The 20,865-nt window shown below is 34.9% G+C and overlaps 1 protein-coding gene across 1 annotated transcript in view; it reads left to right on the top strand.

Annotated features, from left to right (window-relative positions):
- The window catches only part of HNRNPLL (heterogeneous nuclear ribonucleoprotein L like), a 39,171-nt gene extending 20,726 nt beyond the window's left edge, over window positions 1-18,445 (top strand). The window contains exons 6-13 of the mRNA XM_055327190.1: window positions 39-111; window positions 4,547-4,618; window positions 9,397-9,614; window positions 12,584-12,705; window positions 13,172-13,373; window positions 14,270-14,327; window positions 14,415-14,513; window positions 17,708-18,445. Coding sequence (XP_055183165.1) covers window positions 39-111; window positions 4,547-4,618; window positions 9,397-9,614; window positions 12,584-12,705; window positions 13,172-13,373; window positions 14,270-14,327; window positions 14,415-14,513; window positions 17,708-17,763 — 900 coding nt within the window. The 3' untranslated portion in view covers window positions 17,764-18,445. The remainder of the gene's footprint in view (window positions 1-38; window positions 112-4,546; window positions 4,619-9,396; window positions 9,615-12,583; window positions 12,706-13,171; window positions 13,374-14,269; window positions 14,328-14,414; window positions 14,514-17,707) is intronic.
- Window positions 18,446-20,865: the final 2,420 nt, after the last annotated feature.

Genomic DNA, 20,865 nt, shown 5'->3' with positions numbered 1-20,865 from the left:
TATACAATTTGAGCTTACTTTTTTTTTAATCTTAACAGCCAACTCGTCTAAATGTTATTAGGAATGACAATGACAGTTGGGACTACACTAAACCATATTTGGGAAGACGAGGTAAGTATTTTATACATTTTAGAATGTCTTACATCTGCTGACAAATTTTTACGTGCAGTTAGCTTCCTTTTTCCTGAGGTGAGCTAGTTCATTCAAATGAAAACCTTGTTTGGTGAATGCTTGTGTTGCTAAAGGCCTTGTAATGCTGGAAAATAACCTTGAAATTAGTGCCCCCTACTGGTATGTACTGAGTTATTTATATTTAGTTCAACAAGGAGCCCACACATACAGGCACGCCCGCAGTTCAAGGACTTGCATTTCTCCAAGCAGCTCTCTCTCTTTGGAGGAGAGGAAACTGATTCAGAATATTCCTTACAAACTGCAAACTTGCACACTGCTTCTCTATGGAAAGGACTTTTCCCCCAAGCTGGACGAGGCATTAAGAAGGATAGAGGACTCCAGCAGGCTGACTCTACACTTCATCATGCACAACATCGGCATCAGCAAAAAGCCCTCTGAAAAACTCAGACTTGCAATTCACCTTGACTGCATACTGCATGCACCATCACCCCAAGTTTTTAAAGGAGGACACTTAACAGTACTTCAGACTTGCATGGGATGAACACCATGATAGACTGTGCCCATTTATTCAAGTTGTATATGTATATTGGTCTGATTTCCCTTAAGGCTTCAGTTGTAGAATTTAAGACTTTTCACGAAGTACTAGACTTTATTTACAATGTTGTAAATCTTAATGCCCATTAATGTAACTGTTTGCAGCTTAGATTCAAATTGTTAATTGGCAATAACCAGGACCAATTTATCTATAGGTCTTGAGAACTGCTAATGCTCAACCAATCCACACAGATATTAAAGATAAAAGGATTAGAAAGGTGCACACTTGCTGCACTTAAGTTTACTCTTTTGGGTTTTTTTTTTTTTCCTTAATTGTGGACATCGAACAGATTAACATGATGAAAAGATGCATTATATGTAAAAGACGGTTTCTGTGTGGTTTGATTTTTTTTTTTTTTTGTAAAGTGGCTGTTTATAAGTTGTCACTTTTTGTAACAATTTAAGGTTATCTATTACTCATGTTAACTTGTGTAACTAGAAATTTTGACATTTAAAATATAGGTGAAAGTAACATGTCTGTTCAAGGTACACTATATTTAAATCTGATAAATCTTAAGCATTTCATTTGAGATGCATTTTCACCTATAACTTATAAATGCTAGATTTCATGAGCATAGATTTGACTGATAAAATTGTTCAACTAATTGTGTGGCAATTTTGGAATATACAAATTAAAATGTGGATCTTGTAAAAACAAGGGGGCTGCAGTATTGGCTACACCTCAACTACAATATCAGTTTTTGAACCACATGTTGGAAAAACTTACCAATATGATCATATCTGTAAAAGTCCATAAAGTAGGAAAAATTTTTGTGGCATCCAAAATATCTTGGGCAGTAGGGACGCAATAGTGCATGTACTCTTGCAAAAAGAAAAAAATAAAAGACAATGCAATGATCTTGTGCATGCCCCAATATTTAGAACTTTGGATGATTGGCCCCTTTAATTCTCAATTGTTAGAAAATCATCTTGCCTTATGCACGGGGTTGCAAACAGGTTTGTATTGTGATGCAGCTTTGGCCGGACCCCACATTTTTCCCTACTCACAAATCTGCTTGGCATAAGCTTGGTACTGTTGAATACAGTATTGGAAAAAAAAGCCTTAGTCCTCAAACAACAGAACAAGTGGTTGATGAGAAATCTCTCACTTCTGTCAATTTACAGTCTGTTATTGAATACTTTTTTTTTTTTTAAACTCATTTGAGATAGTGAGTTTTGGTCACATTTCTCTTAATGTCTCTTAAAACATTTGTGGATATGCTTCTTACTTACTAGTGTTTACATCTGTTCTGTTAGGAGGTCTAAAGTTCATGCAGAGCCAGCCTTGGTTAGTTTTTCCTATAAGAGTTATAATCAGAAAATGTTAGAAATATGTGACGTAGATATTTAAAGAGTGAAATATAAAGAAGTAAAGTAGAATTTTAGTTGGTTTTCAAAGGAAAAGAATTCTTGCTTTGTAATTCCTGACAGATACTTGTCTGGCAAGACTGTAGCAGTTTATATTCTTGTTTTTGTAGTGACTTCATCATCCAATCAAGTTGATAACTGAATTGTAACTTTTTCTACCAAAAAGAACTCTGTAATAAATATTACCTCATTTTTAAAAGTCCTTTTCAGCCCAAATTACATTTTAGTGCAAAAAGTTCTTAGCCTGGACTCCAGAAAATTGTTCCAGAAATGTTAAGCAAAACTTGTGTATGTGTGCACTTTTTTGGGGAGAAGGTAATACAGCTTCCATCAGATTTTAGATGTATTCATGGAAAGTTATAAGCCACTATTTATAGACTGATATAATCAGTATTTGACTCTTCTGCACACTTCTGTTTTATGTGACCTTATATTAGGTAGTGAATACTTCAAATGAAGAGAATTACTAATAATGAGAATGTTTGGTTGAAAGATACCTTGGGAGACCATCTACTCTTAACTCCTTCATTTTATGAATGAAGATTGTGAGTTTCTGTGATTTTTTTTTTTTAAAGATTTAATTTATTTATTCATGAGAGACACAGAGAAGAGAGAGGCAGAGACACAGGCAGAGGGAGAAAAAGGCTCCATGCAGGAAGCCCAATGTGGGACTCGATCCCGGGACTCCAGGATCATGCCCTGGGCCGAAAGCAGGCGCTAAACCACTGAGCTACCAAGGCGTCCCGAGTTTCTGTGATTATACAGTGAATTAGTGGTTAAATTGGAATCTTCTGATTCCTAATCTAGTACTCTTTCCTTTATAGCACACTGTTAACTTGTTTCAATAAAACTGAGCCGTGAAGACATAGTGGTTTTGGTTTAAGATTCCTTAGATCAGATAAGGAATTTCATGTAGTGTTTGGTGGCAAACTTAAATAGAGGAATACTAGCAGAAAGGATTAGCTGACTGGGTTAATTCAAGAGGAGTGGGACTTAAATGGTGATGGTGGAATCCATGTAATGGAAAGAAGGAACTATGAATGACGGGAGAAGAAATGACTTTGGGGAAATGGAGGGAGGATCTTAATAACTTGAAGCATATGAAAGGGTTTTTGGAGAAAGACTAAGTCTGTGAGGCCCCAAGTGGGATAGAATTTGGGTAGAGGACCAATTTCTATACAATATAAAAATTAAATATCTTCTAATTTTGGACCAACTGAAAATGTAAGGGAAAGTAATGAGTACCTTTTTATGGGTTTTGGGGAAGCAGAGGGCTAGATGGTTTTTTTGATTGATAGGGATGGTATAAAGAGAATTTATATACTGAATAAAAGTTGAATTAAATGACCTCTTAGGTCCCTTTTAATGCTATGATAACTTGAAATAGGTACTTAAAATGACAACTTCTCTAGGCTGAAGTGAAAATTATTTCTCATCTCCCATAAACCTCATTTGTTTAGGTGACTAAGGATTTATAGAAAGCCTCTTTATGAATTTTCAAAGATTTAGAATGACCAGACTCAAAGATACATTTAAAAAAATTTTTATTTGGTACTATAATATGATCAGCAAACTTTCTAAAAATATTGTACAATAATTTCTAAAATTTACCAACCAACATAGGAAGTGTTGTTTTAGAAACTTACAAGTATTTTTTTTTTTTTGATGTCTCAAATTAAATTTAGGAAAATTGGCATGCCTTTCCTAAAAACTTAGCTAGAATTAAAATTGTTTTTTAGGAGTATTGTAGTACTCTCATCCAATAATGTAGCCCCCTTGGTTAGCTTTATCTTGGCATATTTAAACTTTGGGGAGTGCTCATAGTCCTGCCTGGTGTTAAGGTCTATACACAATGACCAATCCATGATATAATATGGGCCAGTGATGTGCAAATTTCCAGCTCTCAAGTCAGTAGGTGTTTGTAAATATGTGTATATACATACAAAATACTCTGTGTTTACTGATTGTGAAACCATGTAATACAGGTTGTTGTTGGCTTATGCTGAACTTCTTGAAAGAAGCCCACTTTGAAAATGTGTTGCTGTTGAAGCTAATAGTATGATTCAGGTACTGTCTTTCAAAAGTACTGCACTTAAAGCTTGTTTTAAAGACATGTATTGGTAAAAACTTCTGTACAGTGTCAAACTCTAGCATTGTGTATGTTCACTTTCTGAAAAGTATCCATTCTTTCCTTAAATTTGAAAGTGTGATTGTATTTGGCATTTGCCAAAAAGATATTTTCAAGTTAAGTGGAATTTGTTAGATAGAATTACTTCCTTAAACTCTTGGTGTTTGTATTTAAATTGGATATGAATGGATGTTTAAAGTTAACCAGGAATCATATTTCTTTTATGAATTGTAATGGATGTTTTGAATGGGTGTTTCCCATGTGAGTACTCTGTTAAGTACTTGGGTCAAAATTGTTAAAACCATGTTTCTACTTTTGTGTCAGATAGAGGAAAGGGTCGCCAGAGACAAGCCATTTTGGGAGAACACCCTTCTTCGTTTAGACATGATGGCTATGGTAAGTTTGTCAAGGCAGAAGGAAGGTAGTATAGATGAACTATTAGAATTTTTGCATTTCTGATGAAGAATGGCACATTTCTTATCTTTATTTTTCCTGCTCACCTGACTTGGTTTATAGGGGATCAGTCCCTTATAATGTACTCCCAAGGAGTTGTCCAAAATCCTTTGTTTTCTTAGGATATTGATATATAATCCTTGAGATGAATGAGAGCTGTTGGTTGGGGATTGAAAGCTTTATTACCAGTTTGGTTTGGTTTGGTTTGGATTAGTAATAGGCTCTGGTCTGTTAGAGGACCAAAAAGAAATATTACTGCTTAGTAAGTATATTTTCTTCCATTCTAGCGAACAATGAGGAACTTTGAGTAATAAAGGCAGAAAGAGGGGCATTTGTCAAAAAGAAACATGTTTCTGGTTAGAGCCTAATTCTTTAGTTCTGGAGTTGGTATTTTGGCTTTGGCTAAATTTGTTTGTATTTAATTCCTCTTTTAAAACTTCAGTTTTAATGTTTGCTATGTTGATAAGATGAGATCATGAAACCTAAAATAATAGTCTTCCCAAGGAAAAAGTTAGGTATCAGACTATTATCCTTGTAGGGGTAGATGTTGAGAATTGTTATTGATAAGACTTTTAACTGGTTATAAGGTTTGTGTTTTTTAAATGCTTTTTAGTTTTTAGAAGTAGTTATTGACCCCACCTATTCTGTGGTTTAAAGCTGAAGTACAATGCTCTTAGAAGTGACAGAAAATAGAAATTGCTATACTGTACTCTCAGGATTTATTTTTGAAAAGCACCCGGTGTTGGCTCTGAAATGTTTTCAAATTGCATTCCTTAGTGTCTTTTTTTGAACTCTGGAATTTATTAACTTGTGTGTGTGTATGTATGTGTGTGTATGTTCAAGTTATATGGTAGTCTATATGGCAGAAGTGATTGAAACAGTCTCTTTGTTGTCAAAACAGTAAATGTGATATGGAATGAGAATCTTATTACAGCTGTTTTAGTGCGTTCCTTGATCATTTTTCTTAGCTGTTTCTTTAACAGCATAAATATTAAGTTGGTCATTAGGAGCCCTTATTAGGAGCCCACTGTGCTTTACATAATGGAGGATAACAGAGAATTTCTAATCATAAGTTATTTTTTTTTTAAAGATTTTTATTTATTCAGAGAGAGAGAGAGAGGGAGGCAGAGACACAGGCAGAGGGAGAACCAGGCTCCACGCAGGGAGCCCAACGTGGGACTTGATCCCGGGTCTCCAGGATCACACCCCAGGCTGCAGGCGGCGCCAAACCGCTGCACCACCAGGGCTTCCCTAATCATAAGTTTGTAGTGTAGTTGTGGAGTATATGTGTTATGGCAGTCAGGAAAGGGCTAAAAATAGTTTAAATATTTTGCCAAAGGAATCTAGAAAAATCTGTGAAAAAAATAAATGAAGGACAAAGAACCCTGCTGTGGTAGTGTTGACACAGACTGTTTTCTCAGTATGGGTTTTCAGGTTTGCCTTTCTTTTTTATAAACTATATCTCACTGAAAAATTGTATAAATAAAAATGTTATATGTCCTAGAAGAACTTGATATTTTTAAAAAGCCAAAGTGAAATTCTTTGTCAGTTTCATACCTTAATTGATTTTGCGTGTGTGTGTGTGTGTGTGTGTGTGTGTGTGTGTGTATAAAATGTAAACTTAAAGAGAGGTGCAAAATTCTTTGCATTGGCAGATAAATAGGGTCCTACTGAGGAGGAATGGTTGTGGTGGGGTTATATAGGGGTATACATTCTGAGCTATGTCCATTGAAACAGTTAACTCTGATGATAACTTGTTCTGCTTTCCTCGGGAAGTAAGCAGAATAGAGTATTGGAGGAGAGAGGGAGAGAGAGAGAGAGAGATATGATTAAAAAGAGGTGGAGAAGTAAGGTGAGGAAATTGGGGAAAAGCAAAGATGGGAGTAGGTGCTAGTGATATGTTGAGACTTTTTAAAAACTGCAAATCATAGCTGTATCCCTTCACATCTGCAGTTCAGCAAAACAGGTATTTTTTCACTCTGGTGTCGTATGATACCATGGGTGGCTTTTCCTTTCTGATGGTATATGAGAATGAGGGAATAGAAAGGTTTAAGTGTTTAATTATATTAAATTTATACATCAGTTTATTATAGTATTAAAGATGTGTGCTTTCAGAATTCTTTAAATCTTTTACTTTGAGAAGCCCTGTCCTAGGAGGTGAACTAGTAGACGCCCTCATACTTGAAAAATACTATTTTTGCCACTTTTACACAGATTTATTTTCTGTAAGCCTCAGAAAAAAATTATATATTAATTGCTAGCATCTTTGGATATGGCCCATGAACCAAAGGTTTCAAAGTATAAGGGTGAAAAATGCCTTCAAAATTATAATAATGCCATTTATGTAGCATTTTTCCACATAAAGTTAATTTTTTTAATACCCGAAGTATTATCTTTTGAGCATCAAAACTTTTTTTTTTTTTTTAAAGATTTTACTTATTAGAGACACAGGGAGAGAGAGAAGCAGAGACCATAGGCAGAGGGAGAAGCAGGCTCCATGCAGGGAGCTCGATGCGGGACTTGATCCCGGGTCTCCAGGATCAGGCCCTGGGCTGAAGGCGGCGCTAAACTGCTGAGCCACCCAGGCTGTCCAAGCATCAAAACATTTTGTGTGAACTTTTTGTTTTATGTATAGAAAGCTTTTAAAAGATTTCTACTTTTTCTTCTTAAAATATAGGCAACAATTTAAATAGTGTAGACAACATAATTTAATCCTGAAAGCTGAGGTCATGATTACAAATATCAGTTATATTCTCTTGCACTGAATTCAGTTGTTACCTATGGCAGTGGATCTCAACATTTTTGGACTTTAAATAGAGTGGAAGTTTCCACTGCTCGTCTGCCACACATCTTTCTACTTTCTATGACAAAATGTAGCGATAATAGTGAAGTGTCATTACTGTACAAGCAAATGGTGGTAGTGAAGGGATGATGTGGTATGGATATGTACTTTTGCAGTAGGGATAAGAATGAGTGATATTTGACCTTAGCTTATGTATCAAGTTTAAATTAGAGGCCAAAATATGTATAGTCACTAACAAGTAACTCACCATGAGCTATATTGTTTGTTTTGATAAACTACTAATTATCAGTGAGAAGGGCAGTTGAAAACCATTCCAATTTAAGGCAACACTGATGATGATGCATTGATGAAGTGTTTCTCCCTCCCTGAAATTGTAGGAATTGACACTGTGTGTATGCTCATTGGTAGTATTGCTGTGTTGTTATGAATGGCAGCTATATTTAGAATACTAAATACTAAATTGGAGTCTGCAGAAACTCTAATATGAATACCAAAATGTGGTTTTAGTAACTTACCTGATAGATGACAAGTGTCCCTTAGTCTTACATAAAAATGAGAGCCAGTAGCATTACATACTTTTTATTTCTTGAGAAATGAGGAAAAGACTTGGGCTTTTGGATTGGTATCTTGCACATCAGGAGGAGCTTTGCATGTACAAGAGTATGCTTCTGTAATCACTAACTCAGGAACACCTAACATGTATAGGTTTATAATTCTGAGTTATATCTCCATTTTAGTTACTGCTGCCTTTTTTTTTTTTTTTGAGGTATAGCTGACATACAATGTTATGTTTCAGCTAGACAACATAGCAATTGGACAAGTCTATACATTGTGCAGTGCTCACCATGATAAGTGTAGTACCATATCATGTTATTACAGTGTTATGGGCCATATTCCCTGTGCTGTACTTTTCATCCAGAGACTTATTATTATTATTATTTTGTTTTGTAACTGGGAGTTGGTACTTCTTAATCCCCTTCACCTCTTTCACCCCCTCCCTTCTCCCCTCCGCAACCACCACTTTATCAGTCTTCTTAGTTGCTTCTCAGTTCTTATGACTCTCATCTTGCTATTGTGAATGTGCCCTGTGCCTGCTTTTAGTATCAGTTCTCCAGACTCCCCCATTCCTGTCTGTTCCATTCACTTTAGCTTTATTTTCTTGTTTTACGGATGGGAAAACCAGATATATCAAAGTTGTTTAGAACTACTCTAAAATTAGCAAGTTGATTCTTCATAAGGATTCTCAGTAAGAGTTGTAGATTTGTGTGTGTGTTGTGACAACAGTTTCAGATACTCAGGCATTATTTTCTTCTGGGTTCTTGATGTTTCAGATAATGCAGATGCTGAATAAATGACACCTTTCAGTAGGTGTGATATTAACAAAATTAGAGGTTTTGTTTCCTAGATTAGAATTAGGGGAATAAAATACTAACCAGAAAGCACATTACAGTAAAATCTATTCAAGGGGATAGCCTTTCAGTGGATTAAAGAGATGTTCTTTTTGTTATGTCTGTATATAGATAGTTTCTGAGATTTCACTGTATATATTATCATATTATCTCCAAAAGATATTGACAGAATGGTTTTTAAACAAATTTGAGATCATTATAATTTATACACAGTGGCCCAAAGTTTTACATTGATACCCCTCCATCCCTGCTATCTTTGGCCTGATCTTATATACCCTTTTTTGTTAACAATATTTTTTAAAATATAAACTTAAAAGCCTGACATATATGCAGGTCAATGCATCTTGGATCTGGTACAAAGAAGTACAGATTTTATTAATCTCCACAGGTTATATTTGAAAACACATTTGAGTTTTCCTTGGACATACATCAAACTAGCTAATATTAAGAGTTTACTTTTAGTGTGAAGTGTGTCTGCTAAAGTTGTGTTTTGTTTATCATTTTTATAGGATCCCATGGTCCATTATTGCCTTTACCGAGTCGTTACAGAATGGGCTCTCGAGACACACCTGAACTTGTTGCATATCCATTACCACAGGCTTCTTCCTCTTACATGCATGGAGGAAATCCCTCTGGTTCAGTTGTAATGGTTAGTGGATTGCATCAGCTAAAAATGAATTGTTCAAGAGTGTTCAACCTTTTCTGCTTATATGGAAATATTGAAAAGGTAAGTTTTGTTTTATATTAAGTTCTTTTGCTAGGATACCTAGTAGGGAAGTCTGAAAAGTCAGCAAATATGTGTGTCTTCTTATATTAGGAACATACAAGTTCTTCCAGTAATAACCCACGTAAGCTAAAAATTCATTAGGTACAAGCTTCAGAAATTGGGTTTTGTTGGTAAGTCATCAGTATAGGTTGTTGCTACTAAAAAATACTTTAAAAATAGCTAATATAAATAGAAATCCAAAGCAGTAGTTTAATCAATTACTACCCTGTTTTGATTGTAATAATGCAAAGAGTGTCTAGCATTTAACCTGTTAACTGTAGAATTAGAAAGAGCAGTTACTTTCATGGAGCTTGGCCGTAAATCATGAGTTTAGGAGACTTCTAGATTTAATACTTGCCTCCTAAGTGCTAGGGCTCTAGTATCTTCTGAGGAACAATGTACTTTTAGGTCTATCAGTATCTGAAACAGTGACCCACTTTGAAAGAATGTGTTCAAAACTGTATCTGGAGGCTTGCCTTTTAAGATTTTATGTATTTATTCATGAGAGACAGAGAGAGAGAGAGAGGCAGAGACACAGGAGGAAGAAGCAGGCTCTATGCAGGGAGCCCAATGCGGGACTTGACCCCGGAGCTCCGGGATCACGCCCTGAGCCGAAGGCAGATGCTCAACCACTGAGCCACCCAGGTGTCCCACTAAACTATTTTTTAAAGAATCATGGAAAATTTAACTGGGGAAATGATTGGTTGTTTTAAGTCACCAGTTATTTGATACACTTGCTAATTTGAATTTCAGTACTGAGATAATGTTATTTTTCTTTATTGTTATTTTTCTTTATTCTTTTCACAATAAGAAAGGTACAAGCATGAGTCATAAATGTGTGTGCGTGAGGGAGCCTGGGTTGAAAAGTTGGTACTCTTAGTTCTTCGTTAATTCTAAAGGCTTCTTGATCTGAGAAAGCAACTCAGAAAATCTCTGAAACAAGAATTTCCTCAACATAACCATTTGACCGCATTTAGAAAAGAAAGAAAATCCCACATTTGGTCTAGGGATAACATATGGGATATTTCTGCTTATATAACTTGCCAGGAATACATGGGACAGATTTAGCAACATTGAGAGAAGTAGCTCAGATTTTTTCACACAGACATTTCTCTTAGACACCTAGGTGTTAGTTAAGGTGTAGGAACTGCATGTTTGATAACTAAATGGGCTTCAATGTGTATTTTAACCTTATCACATAATGTTACTTTTCTGTTTGTGCTTTTCACATTTATAGGCAATCAGAATTAGGCAGTTTAATTAACATCTTTAGTATATTTTTGTCTTTTCTGTTATGAACTAATTATCTCATGATTTAGAAATCTACCTAAATCGCTTTGTCTGATAAACTTAAGTTTTCTGTGTGCTATTTGAGCAATTCCGGTCTCACATCTCAAAAATGTTTAAACAGGGGCACCTGAATGGCTCAGTGGTTGTCTGCGTTTGGCTCAGGTCGTGATCCCAGGATCCTGGGTTTGAGTCCTGCATCGGGCTCCCTGCAGGAGCCTGCTTCTCCCTCTGCCTATGTCTCTGGCTTTCTCTGCGTGTCTATCATGAATAAATAAATAAAAGTAAAAAAAATTTTTTTTTAACATTTTAAATGATTATGATATATGAAACTTAAGCTATGGTAATCTTTTAAAAGATTTATATATAGTTAATTATGCCTCACCTTTTTTTTTTTCTTTGAAATTTACAAGGATAAGAGTTACATGTTTAGCATTAGATATTTAGTCATTGCTAGATTTGCAGGTTGATTAAATCAAGGCATAGTTTTGCCCACACGAAGGTAATTGATTTCAAGTTGAAAAGTTCTGCTACAACTGAGTTTTGTTGAAGTATAGGTATAGTATAAAAATGCTAGGATAGCCCATTAAAATTGGTAGTTGCAAGGATGGATATAAATACTATGTTGTATTTGTTGTATAAATGCATTTGTAGTAGTCTTTTACAGTTAACAAATAAGTATGTTCAAGGTATCATAAATGTTAGTGGTACAAAATAGCTATTTAAGGACTTTTTAAGGGGTGGGTAATATGCTGAATGACTATCCTACTTTAACCGATTTAACCCTTATTACTACAGTGTTACGTACTAAAACCAGAATAATATAAGAGGATAGGTATGAGCTTTTGCCCATGATGCAATGGAAACTTGTGAAATGTGCCTGGTTTTTAAACTGCCCCTACCTTGTACAAGCCTTCCTGATGTCAATGCTATCTCAAGGCTGTCTTGCAGTATTTCTTATAGCATCTTGTTAATTGCTTTAACAGCATTCTGAATAGTTTTTTATCCTACCTACCAGAATATAAGTTTCAAGAAGACCAGGTCTATTATGTTCACTATTAATCCCCAGTATCTAGCTCAGTGTTTATTAAAACATTTTAGGCACCTAATATTTATTGAATGAAAAAATATTGATGAACCCTATCAGATGTTATCATTGTCTCTGTTTTATAGGGAAGTCTGTAGCTTGGAGAAGAAAATTACCCTAAGTCATGCAATACATAGCAGAGACAGAGTAAGCCTGTGCTCTTCTTCATTGTGCTACACAGTAGAATTACAGTCTTCCTTTTTACCTTTTATCTTTGTTGAGTTTTGGTAAGAGTTAAGAGTGTCTTTTTTATTTATTCATGAGAGACACAGAGAGAGAGAGACAGAGGCACAGACAGAGGGAAAAGCAGGCTCCATGCAGGGAGCCCGACGTGGGACTCAATCCCGGGCCTCCAGGATCAGGCCCTGGGCTGCAAGGCGGCACTAAACCGCTAAGCCACCCGGGCTGCCCTAAGAGTGTCTTAATAGCACAGCAGAATAAAGTCAAGATTCTAGATGATCTTCTGTATTTGACCTCAACCACTTAAATCATACTCTCAGAAATTCTGTTACTGTAGAAGGGAAATAGTCACCTTTTTGGGATTTTGTATTTGCAGGTAAAATTTATGAAGACCATTCCTGGTACAGCACTGGTAGAAATGGGTGATGAGTATGCTGTAGAAAGAGCTGTCACACACCTTAACAATGTCAAATTATTTGGGAAAAGACTTAATGTTTGGTAATTATCTTAAGTGGTAAATTTTAAATGTATTAAAAAATCTTCATCGTTTTTATTAGATATTTCAGTTTTAGGATATTTTAATGTAATTGAGAGCACATTTGAAACTAGCACCTATAATGTTACCATTTTTGACATAGCATGTTAAGGTCATATAATTCAGGTTTTGCACACCTATACTTAGTTTTTAGTGTTATGATTGTAAAACAGCATGTTAAAATGGGCAAGTTTTATGTAAAGTTTCCTAATGTGAGAATATACCTAAACTTAAAAGAGTCGTGGATTATAACTTAAATTTAAATATTCAAATAAGCCTTTAAATATTAAATATTTGGATCATATTTAAATAACTATGTGTATTATTTGTTAAAATTGGTGCAGGCATAGATACTAACATTTTGAGACTGCCTACTTGCTGCTTTTTATCTAACAGGTTTTTTTTACCTTTTTCCTTCCCAATCTTTAGTGTGTCTAAACAACATTCAGTTGTTCCAAGTCAAATATTTGAGCTGGAGGATGGTACAAGTAGCTACAAAGATTTTGCAATGAGCAAAAATAATCGCTTTACAAGTGCTGGTCAGGCATCTAAGAATATAATCCAGCCACCCTCATGTGTGCTGCATTATTATAATGTTCCACTGTGTGTCACAGAGGAGACCTTCACAAAGGTAGGTGTTAAAATACAATTACGTAGAATGTTCCTATTATTTTAAAATTTATAACATTTTTACCTCATTTTAAAGTCTTGCACTATTCATCTTCTGCTTTTGATATTATTGGTGTTCTGTTATTTATTTGGTACTTTATAGCTCACTCTTTGACCATTGTGCTTTTCTGGCCTCCATTCTGCATTATTAGTATTTTTAGTCTTTTGTTGGTTTGTGGCTCAGTTATTTTGAGAGTTGGAATGAAATACCTGACTTCTGCATTCAGAAAATTATTTTACTATGCCCTTAAATCTTGTCCGTAACAAAATTTTATATATCCCTGTCTTTTTGCCAAACTGTAGGAAATGCTTCAGAAAATAATTGATTTTTCTGGAACTCTACTCTCTACCTTAGGTACTAAATAAATCCTGACAACTCTGAGCATACATGTTACATAAAATTTGTAGTTTTATTGTATTAGCACTAAATTACTTACATAGTTTATAAGAAATACCACTTTTTAAAATTGGTTTTCTCATAGAACTTACCAGTCTAAAAACATGTTTGACTTAATTCATTCATGCCGGACTTAAACGGTACCACAAAGTTTACTTTTTTTTTCTTTTTTCTAGAGAGAGAGAACATGCAAGAGCATGCACACGTGCACACGCAGGAAGGGGGGAGGGGCAGAGGGAGAGTAAGAATCCTAAGCAGGCTCTACACCCAGCATAGAGCCTGATGTGGGGCTTCATCTCATGACTCTGAGATCATGAGGTCAGCTGAAATCAAGAGTCAGACACTTAACTGTCTGAACCACCCATGTGCCCCCATAAGGTTTACATTCTAAAAAAAAAGAAAAAAAGGCAGGAATATTATTTTGGCCATATTTTTAATGGGGTTTTACATTTCTTTGACAGTTATGTAATGACCATGAAGTTCTTACATTCATCAAATATAAAGTGTTTGATGCAAAACGTAAGTGCACATTCCCTCTTTTTAAGTTTTCTGGTTAAACTGATGACAAGCAAATAACTGGATTTTTGTTTCTTTGTTTTGTTTTAGCTTCTGCCAAAACACTTTCCGGGCTGTTAGAATGGGAATGCAAAACTGATGCAGTAGAAGCCCTTACAGCACTTAATCACTACCAGATAAGAGTTCCAAGTAAGAAAGATGTGTCATAATTATTCAATAGGAGTTACTTAAGAAACATCAACAATTTTAAAATAACACTTTTTTTTTTAATATAGAGAAGTATGAAGAAAAAAGGCATATAAGTCCTGCAACTCATAACAATCCTTTTATTAGTTACCTGTTGCTGTGTAACATTACCATACCAAGCAGCTTAAAACAGCAAACTGAGGGTCAGTAACATGTACAGTGTAGCTGGGTATTTCTAGCTTAGGGTCTCTTGAAGTTTCAATCAAGCTATTGTCTGGGTCTACAGTCATTTCAAGTCATGATTGGGAAGTGGGTAATCCATTTCCAAGCTCATTTATGTGCTTATTTGCAAGTCCAGTTAAGCTACATTGGCTATTTCATTGTAGCTGGTTTACTTCGAGTGAGTGATCTGCGAGAGATGAGAGAAATGACTGAAACAGAGGCCCCAGTATCTTTTATAACCTAACATTGGAAGTGACATACTATCATTTATGCTGTATCCTTGTGGTCCCACAGATCAACCACAGTACAGTGTGGGGAAGGGACCATACAGAGCTGTGAATACCAGGAGGGTAGAGACCATTGGGGCCGTCTTGGATACTGGCTCCCACAGTCCCTGTTGATCTTTTTAGAAGAAAGCAATACATATATGGTTTAAAAACGACACACAGTGGTACAAAATGAAAGTTAAAAAGCTTTCAGTAGCTTCTAACTTGTTTGTCTCCTTTTATTCCTCCTCCTCAGTGTATGTATATCTACGTTTTTAAAAGTTATACAAAATGGTTTTTCTATACATACTCTTCTATGCCTTGCTGTTTTCACTTAATATGTCTTGGAGCTATTTCTGTATCAGCATATGCAAGGCTACTACTTTTTATTCCCCCAAAGCACAGACAGAGTAGCTATTCATAGTAGAGATACACCACAGTTTATTTGATTTACCCATTTCCCTACTAGTGAATACTGTTATTTTCCAGTTGTTTTTTCTGTTACTATAATAACATCCCTATCATTGCACTTTTTCTATTTTGTAGGGCAATTTCCTAATGGTGGAGAACATAAAGGTTTATATTCTAATAAATGTTACTAGATTGCCCTTTAGAAAGTTGTACAGTTTACATCTCTACCTGTGGTATATGAAAATGCCCATTGCCCAACATTCTTACCAATACTGAGTCTTGTCAAACTTTCAATTTTTAGCCAGTATGATAGATGAAAAATGGAATTCCATTGTTTTAATTTGTATTAAGTGAAATTGTCACTGTTTATTCTCTCCAGAATGGTAAAGGCTTCTTTTTCTATCATACAAAATACACTCAAGTATTTAACTTTTGAAGCTTTGTGCTGTGTACTTTGATCCTGGATTTAAGGAGTGTTAAACCCTTATTTTTCTAATAGTGGAAGAAAAAATTATTAATTTTATTAGGTGTAATGTGGAAAAAAAGGAAAAATACACACTGAAGGATTTATGGGTGGAATAATATATCTAGGATTTACTTTAAAATATTCCAGCTCCCAAAATGTGTGTGGAGAATAGGTAGATGAAATAAGACTGCCAAATGTTGACAGTTATTAAAACTAGGTGATAGATAAATGGGGGTTTATCGTATCAATTTATATATTTTTTATGTTTGAAAATTTTTAATTAAAGAATAAGAGAACCCCCTTTCATTTAACTTTTAGTCAACAAAAATAAATTTTAAGTAGTAAATCAAGCTTAATCTTTGATAGAAGGCTTTTAAAGGTTTTAAAATTATATACATATTTGAGACATACTCAAGATGTATTTTAAACTACTTGGGGCAGCCTGAGTGGCTCAGCAGTTTAGTGCCGCCTTTAGCCCAGGGCATGATCCTGGAGTCCCAGGATCAAGTCTCACGTCAGGCTCCCTGCATGGAGCCTGCTTCTCCCTCTGCCTGTGTTTCTACCTCTCTCTCTCTCTCTCTCTCTCTCTCTCTCTCTCTCTGTTTGTCTCTGTCTCTCATGAATAAATAAAATCTTTTTAAAAAAAATTGAAAACATTTGTTTAAATAAATAAGTAAATAAACTACTTGGAGGCAGGAATAATTATTTATCTTTTTATCCTCTCCAGTGTCATGCAAATACCTGTTAATTTATATGCTTTTTCCTTTATAGGAATTTAAAAAAATTTAATCCATTAAGATACTGGAATTATTTCTTTGCATAATTAATTGAGGAGTTCTTTTTGGTCTGAAAAGAAAGAAAAATGTGTAAAAGGAAAAAATTTTGTGGATTATACTCTGTTTTTTGAGTAATTCTAGAATTTTTATTTTTTAAAAGAATTTTATTTATTTATTTATTCATGAGAGGAGACACACAGAGAGAGAGAAGCAGAGACACAGGCAGAGGGGGAAGCAGGCTCTACACAGGGAGCCCGATGCGGGACTCGATCCTGGGACTCCAGGATCATGCCCTGGGCTAAAGGCAGGCACCAAACCACTTAGCCACCCAGGGAACCCTTAATTCTAGAATTTAATACTAGATCCTGGAACTTTTTCAGCTTATTAATATCTTCCCTTATATTCCATTCTTATCCCATTTCCCAGCCTCTATTTGAATTGGCTTTTTAAAAAGTTTTAAATTCAATTAGCCAACATACAGGAAGGACGTCAGTAGTTTCAGATGTAGAATTTAGTAATTTATGAGTTGCATACAACACCCAGTGTTCATCACATCACATGCCCTCTTTAATGCCCATCTCATAATTATCTCATTCCCCCACCCACTTCCCCTCCAGCAACCCTCAGTTGGTTTCCTGGAGTTAAGGGTCTCATGGTTTGTTTCCTTTCAGTTTGAATTGGCTTTTATAGAGGAATTGCCATTCTAATATATTCTGCAAAATGAGCTTCACTAATGGACATAAGCTTAATCCTATACTGTTTATCTGTAATGATTAACTAATTCACTAAGAGATGTTGAGTGCCTCTGTGTGTCAGGGTTTAGAACAGTAGCAAGAGTGTGTAGCTGTGGATAAAAGTTCCTGCCTTACATGTAGCTTACCTGCTGGTGGAGATATACAAAAGTAATCTTCCCCTTACCTTACTTAGATAAAAATTTTCCTTCTTTATGTTTCTGCTTCTGATTCTATAAAAAGGTGAAATAATTTACTCTGCTAACTCAGAGTAATCTTGAAAGTTTGATGAAGTGAGCTGTTAACTTTTTTTTTATTTTTACAGATGGTTCCAATCCCTACACGTTGAAGCTTTGCTTTTCTACATCATCCCATTTATAAGAAGAGAAGAGCATGTTAGAATTTATGTTCACCTTTATTACAATTTTAAAGCTACACTTCATTAAGAAAAATCTAAGATGGTTGATCTAATGTTGCCTTGCTTACTTTGATTTAAGATCCTGTTCTGTAATAAACAGATATTTTGCCTTGAGTAAATTTGTTGTAAAGTTAAATATTGAATTGTTTTCATTTTAAAATAGAATGTCATAATGTAGACTATCTACAGCTTCCTTGTAGATTACACAAATATATGATTTCTAATCTTATTATTTTTCTTCCACAGTGAAAATATATTTGCATTCTTAATGCTAATTATCTGCAAGTATTTTTCCATTGTGTATGAGATTAATGCAGGTGAAAGTATTGCATTTTAATATTATAGAGTTCCTATTATATGTTTAGATGTTTAAGTATGTTGCAGTTATTCATATTAAACATAACTTGTATTTATTAAGTATTTTAATCAAGTTTGAGAATAACATTGCACATAACGAATTTTAAGTACTAAAGATTTAGCTGATTTTATATTTCTGAAAGGCTAACAGACATGGATACACTTGTACAGTATGCACTCAAACTTATTTAAATTGGTGTATTTTTTTTTTTAAGTCATTGTCCATTTGTATTGACATGCCTCTGTTTCTAGTTCCAGTTTGGAGATTTTATAAAGTTACAACAATGAGTTAATGTGTTCATTTTCATTTGTTGCATGTGACTTGATCTTGAAAACACAGAAAACACACTTGGTATTTGACATTGAGATTTTAATAGAAGTTATTAACAATTCTTAACCTGAGATCCATGGAGGGGCTTTAGGGAGTCTGTGAACCCCTTAAAATTGTATGTAGAATTTTGGGTACTTGCATTTTTATTTTTTACTCTTGAATCCATCAGTAATATATGTATTTTTCTATATGGTGCAAGGTGTAAGGATCTAATTTTATTTTTATTCCAAACAGATAGCTGTTTGTTTCAACACCATTTATTAAACATTCTCTTTCCCACTGGATCTGTTTTTTTCCTTTTTTTTTGGAAAGTACTACATCTCAAGGAAGGTGTAAACATGGTATTAAGAGACTGTAGCACACTTAGCAAATTCAGAGCTTTTTTATAATAAAAATGTCATATAGCCATTTTATATTTAATAAAACAGAATATTTCATCTACCTAAAATAACTGAAGTTTATAGTTGGCAATAGCAGTTTTGTGATCTTGAGAGTTTTAAACAAATTTGCAAGTAGAAGTTCCATTTAGATCTTTTGTAAAAGTTTTATTGTGAATTTTAACTTAAAAAAGACATTTTGCCTTAATCCTTTTAGAAATGAGGCAGGGATGCCTGGGTGGCTCAGTGGTTGAGCGTCTGCCTTGGACTCAGGTCATGATCCCAGGGTCCTGGAATCGAGTTCCGCATGAGGGACCCCACAAGGAGCCTGCTTCTCCCTCTACCTATGAATCTGCCTCTCTCTCTCTGTCTTTTATGAATAAATAAATAAAATCTCTTAAAAAATAAATGAAATGAGGCAGGATTTTAAAAAGTTTTAGAATTATTGAACAGTAAGATGGATACCAAACACATTAACATTTATTTCCCTTTGAATTTTAACAGCTGTCAACCAATGTCCCTTTAGCCCTCTAAAGACCTAGAAAAATTTAAGTTCAGTCTTGAGGCGTTTTAGACTGTTATGGAACCCAGTCAGTTTTGCCAAGGGTAACTTTGTATATGAACTGTAAGTGTGTGGTACTCGGTGTATATTCCTCATTCATTCATTGCCAATTTAATACCTAAGTTTACGTAACTCTACAATAAACAAAGCTTTATCCCCCCTCTCCTATAAATACTTTTCTACATTTATTGCAAAATTAAAATGCTCTCATTTTAAAAGGTAACTTCTGAGTTTGTAGAATTGTTTCCTTCCCTTCCCCTCTTCTGAAAACTAATCGTGATGTCAGTGTTATAGATTATTTTATGTTGTACCTAAGGTTTTAGGAAAGAAACCCTTGGATGGTGACAGGGCTTATTTAATTTAGATTTGGTTTAAATGGTATTACTATTTTTTATTTATTTTTTTAAAGATTTACTTATTTTAGAAGAGTGCAGGGAGGGAGGGGTAGAGGGAGATGGAGAGAGTCATAGGAAGACTCTGCACTGAGAGCTGATTTAGGGCTCGATCCCACGACCCTGAGATCAGACCTAAGCTGAAACCAAGTTAGTCACTCAACCAACTGCACCACCCAGGCACCTCTAAGTGGTATTGACTTTTAGGTATGAACTCTACTTAATGCTCTTTCCCCAACAAAATGATCAGTAAATTCTTCAGGTGTAAAGTATGTTTAAGTTGTATCTTGTTTATTCATAGATCACTGATACGTCAGCCCTATTCTGTTGCTATCAGTAATATCTTTGACAGTTTACTTGCTTGGGCAGCACTGCTGTTGAATATCTGATATTATCTGATCCTAGAATGGAATTGGCTCTGACAACACTCTCTCTTTCCTTAGCCTTAACAACAACATTCTTTATGCTATCTTTCCACTTTTAGGAGAACATGAAAGAGCAGATTCTATAGCTGTAAAGAAATATTAGCTGTGAGTTTATTTTTTTAAATAATGGAATCCTGTTCCGTATCTAAATTCCAGTAAATGTTTGATAATAAATCTGTATGACTGAGTTAAGGAATATAAGCTGCCTATTAAAACCTTTCCTACTGAGGGTACTACCCCAAATTGTAAAAAATTGCAATTGCAGCTGACATGAGACTTACCAGCATCCTAGTGATTTGGTTATCCAGACTATACTTTCTGGGACTGAAATGAGAGAACAGAATAAAAATGACCAAATAGGGTCAGCTATGTTTCATTTTTAAAAAATCACTATCTGTAGGGTTAGGTTGCTAGGTAATTGCTTTTTAGTAGTTATTAGTGATACTGTATTCCCTCTCTAGCGCAAAGCAATTTTGACTAGAGCATTCTTCCATAATTAAGAATCAAGCACAAGGAGCTTTGCTTCCAAAAGTTTTTCAGGTGACAAGGGTCCTTGTAAGAAAGATAACTGCAGTAAGCCTTCCTGCCTCCATATGGTCCTTTGGCTCAAGAGACTTAGTC

Source organism: Nyctereutes procyonoides, unplaced genomic scaffold (genome assembly GCF_905146905.1).
Source record: "Nyctereutes procyonoides isolate TBG_1078 unplaced genomic scaffold, NYPRO_anot_genome, whole genome shotgun sequence".
Classification (NCBI taxonomy): domain Eukaryota; kingdom Metazoa; phylum Chordata; class Mammalia; order Carnivora; family Canidae; genus Nyctereutes; species Nyctereutes procyonoides.
Note: the sequence above shows the minus strand (reverse complement) of the source record. Positions and strands in the feature narration are given on the sequence as shown.